The sequence below is a fragment of the Sinocyclocheilus grahami genome, unplaced genomic scaffold, assembly GCF_001515645.1.
Source record: "Sinocyclocheilus grahami isolate Dianchi unplaced genomic scaffold, SAMN03320097.WGS_v1.1 scaffold464.1, whole genome shotgun sequence".
NCBI lineage: Eukaryota > Metazoa > Chordata > Actinopteri > Cypriniformes > Cyprinidae > Sinocyclocheilus > Sinocyclocheilus grahami.
The window spans coordinates 149051-161305 of NW_015505643.1; the positions used below are offsets into that span (position 1 = coordinate 149051).

Consider the following 12255-nt stretch of genomic DNA (forward strand, 5'->3'; position numbering starts at 1 on the left):
CAAGGGGCAGTTAAACATCTAGATAAATGTGTGCAGTCCAGTACTTCCTGTAATGAGAGGGGCCAAATGGAAGGCTTTCTGTTCTTTCTGAAACACTGTGGCCTATTTCTGCTCCTAACAGATAGAGAGAGAGATGATAAGAGAGTTAGAAGAGTGTGAGAGGGTTCTCTGACTCCAGTTTCAGTGGGTGATAAATCTGGTGTTAATCTCTCGGGCCTGATTTGGTGAAGTTATGTGGACCCTTTGCCTGTCTTACCACACACAAACACTCTTGCACTCCAGTTAACGGCACATGCAACATTGAAAAACGCATGTATGAAAACAATTTACATCCTAGCATGTATCATGCAGTACAGCTTAACCTGTGTACATGCCTTCACATGCCATGTGAAATTCTGATTTAAGATGTCCACTTGAATAGAAGGTGTCAGGCTGTGTGTTGTCCAGCCCAGAACATATCTGTACAATCAGAGCTCATCAACTTCACAGCACATTCATTCCAACCATCACATTCTGACACGTCCTTAGGTATTTGTGCTGTCCATTCAGAGAGAGTCTGGAGAGGCTTTTGCCTACAAAGAGCAAGTTAGCACTTGGAGAGAGCAACGCTTATCAAACACACTACTGTCAGCACCGCAGATATCAACTGCTGTATATATTGTACTCCCGCACTAAGTCTGTAGGCTGTTTATAGTTGCCAAGCCACATAGCAGTAGGCCCCTTGCTAAGCTATGCCCTGCTTAGTTACGTTACTAACTTAGACAAGCTTTACAGAATGTCTCATAGACAAGAAACTGGAGAATTCTGTAAAAAAAAAAAAAAAGTTATATTGTGAAATAGTATTACAGCTCTTTTCTATTTTAATATATTTTAAAATGTAATTTATTCCTGTATGGGCAAAGCTGAATGTTCAGCAGCCGTTACTCCAATCTTGTCATATGATCCTTGAAATCAATGTGCTGATTTGGTTCTCAAGAACTCTTATTATCAATGCATAATTATAATAATGTATGTACTTTAAATGTGTGTTTGTTTATAAAATATTTGTATATTAGTAATTATAAGTGACATAGTGACAATAATGTTCCGTGTTGTGGGATTGTTTCCTTAAAATCGTTTCATTTAATTTAAACTACAATTAAACTATCCTTAGGCTTACATTAGAAAAAAAGCTAAACATTGTCACTAAGAACTGGCCAGTTACATTTAGGCCACGTGTCCACCAAGCTTGTGTTTTTTTTTTTTTCCAGTTGTTTTCAAAGGGAGCGCTGTTTTCTAAAACACCATGAGAAAGGCGCTGATCATTCATTTCAGCTGAGTACTGTGCGTCTGGCGTTTTTTCTCAGCGCCGATAGTTCAACTTTGGGTAAAATGCAGCTCTCATCACTGTCACTTTTTAGTCAGCTAATCACAGTGGAGGAGGGGTGGGACTAATACCACACCGACCAACCATCACACCCTGCTTGTACTACGACTGAATAACAATGGAGAAGTTAATATTGTTTGTCTCCGAGTATTCATGTCTTCACCAGATGGAATTCCCGGACGACCACAAAATTATGAAAATAATGCTTGGAGAAACATTTAATTTGTGATGTGTCATATTACTTTAGCGGATATTCCGTATCATAGCAACCAAAGCGTCTTAACTGAAAACGCAGAAGCACTCTCAAGCACTCACAGCTAGGCGTTTTCAGCAGAGCATCTGGCATTTTCAGTTGATTGAAAATGCTTTGGTGGACACACAGCCTTGAGGTGGTGCTTAGTGAAGGGTAAATTTAAAAATGAATGTCGCAGTTGTGCGTTTCTCCGCGTTTTACAACAGCTCATCCTGCGTAGTTTTTAAATCACTCTTTCTTCACTGTTCCTTCCCACTCATAACTTCACTTTCACTCCCTTTGACACCCTTTCTCCAGCTTTCCATCAGAATATCTGACATTTTTGCAGTCTAGCTGAAATGAAGTATCTCTCTCTCTCTCTCTCTCTCTCCGTAGACGTTTGGCTGGTAATGACCTTGCATTCATCCACCCAGAGGCTCTGTCTGGCCTCCATCAGCTTAAAGTCCTGTAAGTATTCAACACACACACCTCTATTTGATACAGGCTAACTCGTTCACCCAGTGAGAAGATCTTGTACAGTGCAGTGAGAAAGAAGTAGATCCTGCTGTGTGTTTTGTTGAGTTGTTAAGTGGTGTTGTGTTACAGGAATTTCGCTGCTACTGGATCAGCAAGTCTGTCAGTGTCTTGATGGAGTACCTTTCATCATGATGCATTCTCTCTCTCCCACTCTCTCTTTGCTGTAACTCATATTCTGTCCTTCAGGTGTTTGTGAGCCAATTCAAATGCAGCTTATCAGGAGCCCGGTCCCCTCAGCCATGCTTTACATAAAGCTAATTTTCCTCTTCCTGTCCTCATCCAGGGCTATTTCAAAGCCCCATGGTGCTCTTACAGCTCATCCAGACACTTGTGAGAATTGAGTTAGGGAAACTGATTGTGGACCAAAAGCCGTTGACTTTGGAACTATAGATGTTGGAGATGATTTGGGACCAGTTTTTATTTACTGTGGTCATGTGTTTGTGAATGCCTCTTGGCTGGGCTGTGTGTATGTAACCGTATGTGTGTGTTAGTGTGTAGTTGCGTGTGCTGTGGCTTGGCACCGAGTAGGAAAAGCTGTCCTCGCGGCCTATGCCATTTGAGTGACGCCAGAGAGCTGATAGGGTAGAGGAAAGAAGATATGCACCATGATTAGCTCAGAACGAGACACACACACAAACACATTAAATCAATACTAGAGCTTATATAGTGGTTATATTTGTGGTGAAATCTTGAAGAGAAGTGTATATGTGTTGTGCTGTGATGTGTCATTGATGTGCATAATGGTGGCGCTTTAAACTTCTTTTTCAGGATGCTTCAGAACAATCAGTTGAAGACTGTCCCAAGCGCAGCTCTCAAGAATCTCCATGCCCTGCAGTCTTTGTAAGCATCTCAGCATTTTTCTCTTTCCCACTCAACAAGAAGTACTTTAAACTACTGTTCTATAAACTATTGTTAAAAAAATGGGGTCAGTAAGATACAGTAAGATAGAAATTGATGCTTTTATTTAGAAAAGTTACAGTAAAGAGTGACAATAAAGACGTTTATCATTTTCAAAATACTCCTATTTCAATAAATGCTGTTCTTTTGAACTTTCTATTCTTTAAAGAATCCTGAAAAAAGTATTATGGTTCCACGAAAAATATTAAGCAGCACAGCTGTTTACAACATTGATAATAATAAGTAATGTATCTTGAGCATCAAATCAGCATATTAAAATGATTTCTGAAGGATCATGTGACACTGTAGTCTGGAGTAATGATGCTGAAAATTCAGCTTTGATCACAGGTATAAATACAATTTTAACATATATTAAAATAAAATGATAAAAAGTTAAATTGTAATAATATTTCACAATATTACCTTTTTACAGATTTATTTTTAATCAGATAAATGTAGCCTTGTTGAGCTTAAGACACTTCTTTCAAAAATATTAGAATCTTACTGACCTCAAACTGTTCTACCAGAGCCTTCTGATTGACGTCATAATTGGCTCAGATCATTGGCTGTTTGGCTGATCATTGCTTGCCAATGTCTGATAATCACTTTTACTGGCCAATACAGATAATTGGCTTATACTGTACATTGGTGCATTGTTTAAAATTTTTTTTTTATTTTAAATTAATAATTTTGTCAGTTACCTGTATAATGTTATGATAGCAATGATCGTATGTATTTCATCAAGAAATGTTTACATGGTAATGTCTCAGATGCATTAGAGTTTCTGTAACTGTGCATTGTTTGTTTGTGTGTCTGTCCTTTAACTTTGTCTCAATGAGATTTAGTCCAGCTGCTGTTTCTGCTGTGGGACAACGGGTGTTTAAAAAATCAGCTCTCAGCCATTATCACCTCTCCAGATCTCTACGTCTCTCTATCTTACCCCCTCACGTTGTGTGTTTTTCCTCTCTTTTTCCCTGTTGTGCTGAAGTAATGTGTTTTGGCACAGTGCGCCTGCTTTTGGATTAGGCCTTAGAGATGACCTGTCAATCAACGTGCCTTCTGCCCCTCAGCGAGGATGATGAGAGAAAGAGTAGGAATATAGTCAGAGCAGATGCCAAACACGAGAGACACATGAGAGAGAAGAAAGGGGGCAGTCCTCCAGGAATGTGTTCACCCTGCAGGCTTTCTGCACAGGTTCTTCAGCTGCACTAATCAGGCTACCTCTTTGCATCCCTAGTTAGAGCAGTTGATGCTTGAATATACTCTGGAAATATGACTGCCTCTCCTCACTCAAACAGTTTCCAAAACCACAATTATAATCTTGCATCCATCTATAATTTCAAGTGGCCGTCTATGCCACAGTTTGCAGTGATCCGGTGAAGATCTGTGCCTTCTAACCTCAAAAGTCAATTCTGTGCTTTCCTAGTTAACAGACCAAAGAGCAATTCATTATCGTTAACAATTATCCTTCATCCATTATTGAAGCTATGATCTGAAAATGCTTATAAAGAAATAAATGTGTTACGTTACAACAGCTCCTGTGGCCAAATGTTTCCTTGTAGATATACATCTTAAATTAATATCCTCTCTGTCTCTCTCATCTACGCCACCCAACCGTTTTGAATCTCAGTGAATCTTGTACTATATGTGTTTGTCAGTGTGTGCACCCTCAGGTTTGGCAGTGGCTGATATGGACATGCCCAGATCTGTACGTTCAAAACAAGCAGCATGCACAGTCTTCAGCTGCAGCTGACAGATCCGTATCTCCATAGATAAGAGCCACCCGAGTCCACTTCTGAATTGTGATTCAGTTCTAGTCACAAATGAACCGTCCGTTTTTGGATAGAACTATAAGGGACTGTGAATGCCAAATTGTGTCATTCATTCACTGATTTCAGTTTACGTATCACTCACAGACCCCACATTATGCCCATTGTGTGAGCTTCATATCTGTGTAGAGCAGAGAATTAAACATTCTTAAACGTGCCAAAGCCAAAAGTGAGCCAGAGTACATATCCAAAGCCCACGTCAGTATTTCACTGTAGTTCACAAATGCCTTGCAGTCCTAAAAAGTTTTCCTTTTTAGTTTTCCTTTTCCGACTTGCACTCAGACAAAAAAAGGGAACAGTACATGCATGAAGTTTTCACTCGTCATGTGCAATCTTTAAGGCTGATTTATACTTCTGCGTCGGACCTACGCCGTAGGCTATGCGTAATTTTTCATTTATACTTCTGCGTCTTGTCCGCGTCAACGTGCAGTACACATGCAAACCGCTAGTCAGCAGTGTCCACGGGCATGTTGCTGGTGTAACCCGCAGTACCATGGCAAAAGCCGAAGAAGAAGCGGCTCATCGGAGAAGCATTATAGCCGTGACGGTGGCAAATAAATATCAAATCATTAAATCATTTAAAACAACAAAAAGGAGACAACAACGGAACAGGAGATGATGGCATTCTTTCATTCTGCACAAGGACTTGTACCACGGCAGATCAACATTGTTTGTTGCGGTCAACTACTGATGTATAGTGCTATGTAGCATAATAAATGACAAGACACTTGTTCTTTGCTTTGTTTTATTTTATATAAGAAGGTGTAACATTAAAATATATTAAAGTGCACATAAACACACACAAAACTCTCGTACATATGGAGGGAGGGGTTCTTGCAGACCAATCACAGCGCTTGCGGTCTGCATAGAATTGACGCGCTGTTAGATTTTTGGAGAGGTGCACATCAGCCTACAGCGTATGGGGTGTGCGTAAGCTACGGCGTAGGTCCGACGCAGAATTATAAATCAGCCTTTAGTCCTCCTTTCTCAGAATGGCCTGAGAGAACACAAAAAGTTTATTTAACAAGTGAGACTAAGCTTAAATTACACTGTACACACTATTCCAGGCAAGGCTATTGTGAACAATTATGAGCTGTTTATATTTTCATTTGGTAGATCCACAAGACCTCTGTAATATATTTCCATTACACAGAGGCATTCATAAGCTCCTCACCGTTTGTCTAACTGTGTGTTTCTGTTCCCAAATAGTGATCTAACTATATGTAACATTTTAAGGCCGAAATCAGGTGAAAAAAGTATGCATTTTTAATGCTTAATAGAGTATTGTTATTAGCTTAGCAATCACTAATTAAATGTTAAACAATTGAAAGGATTTTCCTGTGAGCTTTGCAAGAGGAATGCTATTTGTATGGTTTATAGTGTTGACCATACAACGGATAAATGACTGATCATCCAAATAGCCAGTCAAATCACTGCACTGAGAAGCCTTATTGTTATTCACCATTTTAGCCATCAAACTTACTTTGTATGTCTGTGACATACAAACCTCCTTTTTTGGAAAATTCTTAAGATTGTGATAAACTGGTGTTGTGGTACATGTAATTTAGATTATACTAGGTGTTTTAAGAGGTTAGTAAAAGGAGAGTTGTCCGGTCCATTTCCCAGAAGCCATTAAAAAAATGTAAGTGCTGGATCAGGTTGTAGAACACATGAACAAATTATTTTGCCAATTTTGAATGATCATCTCTACATTTGTACAAAGAAACTATATTTTACCCGTTAGTGTTAGTTACACATTTAACATTTGTGTTGATGTCAAAGTTTATGACATGTTGAGTGTCCGACTTCTACAGTTACATTGAGTGTTTCAACATAACATAACCTGGTACAAAGGTTTGTGCTTTGTTTTTTTGCACAATGATGAATTTAAAGTAATTTATTCCAAAATCATCACGCCTTTTTATTAGATGGACACAGATACAGCCTTTGAAAATTGGTGAGTGTGGTTAAGTAATTGCTGTCATCAGGTCAGTTCATTCATTTATGAGGTTCTATTTGAGTTAGGAAATCTAGGTAGGCATTAGACAGCTTAACGAAGTCTGGTAACGGAGCATGTGTGTGTGTGTGTGTTTATTCCCATACTTAATGGCACGGTTATAAATCTTAGTTCTTGTTCTAACTGAGATCTACACCTACGCATGCTCTAGTCTTTTGTGTTTTTAATTGTACAATCTTCAGGGGAGGGAGAGTAGAGCTTAGTCAGTGTCAGCCATTCATAAACAGGAAGTCACCACCCGACAAGTATTACCCATCAAACCCTCCTCCCTGTGATTAGCTCCCATTCCAAATCTCAGTGCCCTGTGCCTTACTTCTGGAAGCTTCTATGTGGGTCTGATTTACCAATTACATTCCAGATGCTGGAAAATATTTGTCTTAGAAGTGGAGGCCAATTAATCCGTTAAGTAGACTGAACAAACACACAGACCTGTGCGGTGAAGTGCTCAGCAATACGTCTGAGGAGTTATCCATTCAGAGACTTCCAGGGACAGAATATGTTTGTGTTGGTGTTCTGCTGAGAAGTGCATCTTTTTAATGACTGGAAAATTCAAGCAAAATAGACATCATCCCTTGTCATCTGAACAGTTATAAATTGAAAAATTAATTCTGCATAGATGAGATGTATTATTTTTCAGGGTTTCTGTTAGTCTTAGCCTTAATTCACCCTTCCACAAATTATGGCCTAAAAAGGTCTTAAATCGGAGCAGAAAGCCTTACATTTATAAAGTCATGGCATTAAATGTTTCATTCACTGCAAAAAATTTATGTCTTCCTGAGTATTTTTGTTTTCCAACACAAATATTTAAACATCCTTAAATCAAGATACATTTACTTGAGATGCAAATTTAACATATGAAGTTGTTTTCTGAGAAATCTGTCAATGGGATATGAATTTAGATAAAGATTTTAAATGTTTTAATCATTAACTCACTTCATTTTAATCAGTTTCTGTTATTTTATGTTATTTTGCTTCTCGAGTAAATTAAGCTCAATTTAAGAATCTTTTTGGACATTTGCACATAAACACAAGACAACACTACTGAGGAAGACACTTTTTTGCAGTGTAATCAGAAGGTACAGTTAAGTATTTTACTGGTTTAGAGCAGATGTTTTCAAGGCATGCTTTTTTTTTTTTTTAAATGAATCTAAAAGTAATGAAGATTTCTTCTATTCCCTTCGATTTATTATATGTGGTTGTGTTCCGTTCAATTTATTGCTTAAATTTTCTTTACTTGGTCATAAAAATTCTTAATAAATCTTCAATAATAATCTTAATAAAAGTCTTAATAATAATCTTCATAAAACCTGCAGAAACTTGTTTTACATCTCAGATTATATTCACTGTATGCTTATTCGCAATGCACCGATACCACTTTTTTCCAGAACAAGTCCGATAAGATACTTTTATTTTTTTACTTGCCGATACGATACTTATATTTTCATAGCATTGGTAATGTTTAAAAAATATTAGGTCCAGAAACCAAAAATGGCTTCATTTAGCAAACAGATTTCCTTCAGATATTTTTACACTTAATTATACTTGTTTAAATGTATAGTACAAGCTTTTTTACAAGGATATTTGCTCTCAACAAGCTCTATTTCATCTGTGCCGCTGCACGCTCAATCCACTCAGTGTGCTTTGCTTATCAGCTCGCGCAAATCAGCTATACAGGCATGAATATTGAAAGTTTAACATTATATTAATTACATACATGTACTTCGTAAACATACTTAGGCCCAATCACAATTCTATTTTATACCCCTTCCCCTTCCCCTTCCCCTTCTCCTTCCCCTTCCCCTACCCCTCTGCCTCCCCCTCCCCCTTGTCCTTTGAAACAGAGTGTCAAGGGGTAGGGGTGAAAATATTCCCAGAAGAATTGGGACACCACTACTATGCCATCACACGTCATCATACGTTGTCTAGCTCACAATACACACACCTATACTGGTGTGCTTGTGTGCATGAGAGCCTTTAATTACCGTTCTATATTAATGCGCTGCTTACTGACACACACACATATATATTGGAGATCACGCAGCTCAAACATCCAGGAGAAAAGAAACTTGTCAACGCTGCCCCACGACTTTTATTAATAACAGTTTAAATACTGAATCGCTACATTATATTTTCCAGCAACGAGGATAAAATCGCTGTTTTTTTAAGTAAACTCTCTCTTAAAAGAGAAACGCACAGACACGCATACACGCAACTTTCATCTCTCTCTCTCTCTCTCGAATTGGCAATATTTGAGAAAAGGGTTTAGCGATTTCTAATTATTGGGGGGACTAGCCCCCCTCAATGTCTACGGTGGTTAATAAAATAATGCAACTCAGAGTATGACGCAAACCTGCAATAATTAAATGTTAAACAACACAAATATCCTTCATGTATTTAATCCCATTCTATTAACCAATGTCTTTGCTTCTGTCCTTCGATGATCCAGTTCAGCTGTACTAATAACCACAAATTACTCTAGACAAACATTTGTGTGTCTTTTTTTTATTGCTGAAATGTGTTGAAATGTCTTCTTCTGCGTTCTACTGTACGGACGTAAATTTACTTTCCCTTCAGCCTGAGGCTTATTCATTTCACTTTTGGTGTGAAAAGGCTTTTATATTTGCCAAAAATAGAACTTTTTTTATTTTAAAATCAAACAAGCAAGCCCTGTCCAGATTTTAAAAGTAACGCAAAAGTAACGTAACGCATTACTTTCCATAAAAAGTAACTAAGTAACAGAATTAGTTACTTTTTAATGGAGTAACGCAATATTGTAATGCATTACTTTTAAAAGTAACTTTCCCCAGTACTGAATATTAGTGATTTTTTGCAAACATTTCTTGGAGTAACATGACTGTAAATATGAACTCACGATTAAATGTAACATAAAACAATTATAAACGATTATTTTTCGTTAAAATCTTTATTAATGCCAAAAATGCTTACATTTATGTGTCTTTTTGTTCGCTCGGGCAGCCATGTTGCCGCTGAAGCCGGTTTACGCTGAGATAATTCATACCCCTTCGTTTGAAGTGTGGTCCCGAAAAATCTTCGTTTGAAGGGCTGTCTGGCCCTTCCCCTACCCCTCCAACCAAAAGAGAATTGAGACACCCCTTCACATGAACGCGCGAAACGGAGGGGTAGGGGAAAGGGGAAGGGCTAAGGGGTAGAATTGGGATTGGGCCTTAATCTCTAATGACTTCATTCTGCTCTCTGTTTGTTCTGTTGTCACTGATTCTTTATCTGGACACTGCACTGTTCACATGCTGTGCAGGATCGGTTTTTGGTATCGGGGCATTTTAATGAGTATGAGTACAGGAGCGCAGTATCGGGCCCGATATCAGTATCGGTGCATCCCTAATGCTTATAACACTAGTGATGTGTGTTATATTGGCACCTTATTTATTATTGACAATATCAATTTAATCTTAATGTAGTGTATCAGTTGATACTGGGTATTTAATAATGCATGCTCATTTCCCTTATTTTTATATTTAGTTCACCTTTGCCATCATCTAATGCACACTTAAAATTAATCTTTAAAATCGCTTCTAATTTAATTAATAAATTGCTGTGAAATGTAATCTTATGCAAAACTCAAAATTTATATATTTTTCATGCTCTTTTTCACATATTATATGATATATTATAACGTTATACCTGATATATATTTTATTTTTAATTAATTTAAACAAAAAAAGTATAGAATTTTAATTTTGTCCATTTATTTTCATAGCATCAAAATAATTATCAGCCTATTGGCTAGAACCCCAACTTGAAATGGTTGTGTGTAACGAATGTCTAAGTATCGCGTCTAAAATCTTGTTTGTCCATGTTGTGCAGGCATCTACACAACAATCGGATCCAGGAGATTGGAAAAAACTGCTTTAATGGGCTGGACAACCTGGAGACATTGTGAGTTCCCCCTCAACTTCATATGTAGCCACACTTCCTGTCATTAAAGAGATTGCAACCGCATGTAACACTACATTTACATTTGCTGCAGTGGGTCTGTCATCAATAGCATCACGCTACATAATTTTACAAGAGATTGTGTGTGGGTACTAGTACAGTTATATAGCGTTTGGTAGGATATTTATCTGCTGCTCTAGCTCCCTCTTCTGCAAGACTCAAGAGTTGCAGAGAATGTTGGGAGCTTTCTGTAAGGATGCTTTAGCTGACATTTATTTGAATACCAGTATGCAGTGTAGTAGAGATTACACTAGACATGAAATACATGTAATCCTTGAACAGAGATCCCTAACCTTGAGCCTGAAATGTTATCTTATGCATTTCATTATGAATAAAAAGCATGTGTTACACAAGAAGTGTAAAAATAGACATGGACATGCAAAGGTTTTGACTTTATGAGCATTTGTTAGCGGTCTCTCACCTAGCATAGCTTAGTCTCTCTTTGACACTCAGTATGTGCCAGTTGTTATTCTGAAAGTTATTGTAGAGAGTAAAATGCAGTAGTTGACTTATAAAAGTTAGTTTAAGTAGTAAGATGCGTTTTCTCTATATATTTTGATGTGATTAGAGATCGTCCTAAAGTCCGGCAACTCTAACGAGTCATTACTGCTACGCTTGAATTGAGTTAATCAGGATTTACAGTATACCAATAAAGGACAAAGGAGTCTTTTCAAGACCTTCGGCTTTTCCTTATTGCCTCCGTTCTCTCTCTCTCAACTTACCACAGTTCGTTTAGCAAGCATCCACCGCGTCAGGGAGGAAGAGGCGAGGGGAAGGGGAAAGCAGATAGCTATCGCTGACTCTACTTTATTTACTTATTCTGACCATAATTAGGACAGGATGAGGACACGCCAACGTCCTGTGCCCCTAGGGAGGAGAGTGGGACACAGGACGGGGGCATTAAGGGGGTAGAGAGTAAGTATCATGCCAGGTTGTGTATCGTGTGGCAGCTGAGACAAACAATAACACACTGAAGAAATCAGCAGACTGGCTGTCCCGACTTGCTTCTGTAAACAGCACAGTCGATTCCTCTCAACAGATTTTCTTTTCTCCTTCTCTCAGGTTGTTCCTTTTTTGTCTTTTAGCCAAAAATGATCTTCAGTTATGGTTCTGTTGTCTTTCTTTAAACATAGAGCGGCAAAAGAGATGGCTCTTATTATACTGCTTCATTAAATATACAGTATAAAAAACAATAATATACAGTATATGCTATAGTGTTTAGTTCACACAAGGGAGGCTTTATCCTAATGTGAATAACTTTCATCTGCCCTCTCTCCTTTTAGGGATCTAAATTTCAATAATCTGAAGACCTTCCCAGAGGCCATTCAGACGCTGCCCAAGCTGAAAGAACTGTGAGTATCGCCAAACACACACACGCACACACACTCCAACACTCAGTTACAGT

The 12255-nt window shown here is 38.1% G+C and overlaps 1 protein-coding gene across 1 annotated transcript in view; it reads left to right on the forward strand.

Moving 5' to 3' along the window:
- LOC107553053 (leucine-rich repeat-containing G-protein coupled receptor 4-like) overlaps positions 1 to 12255 on the forward strand; it is a 63355-nt gene that overhangs the window by 42705 nt on the left and 8395 nt on the right. Inside the window, exons 4-7 of the mRNA XM_016235143.1 lie at positions 1995 to 2066; positions 2904 to 2975; positions 10722 to 10793; positions 12134 to 12202. Of these exons, the coding sequence (XP_016090629.1) occupies positions 1995 to 2066; positions 2904 to 2975; positions 10722 to 10793; positions 12134 to 12202 (285 nt within the window). The remainder of the gene's footprint in view (positions 1 to 1994; positions 2067 to 2903; positions 2976 to 10721; positions 10794 to 12133; positions 12203 to 12255) is intronic.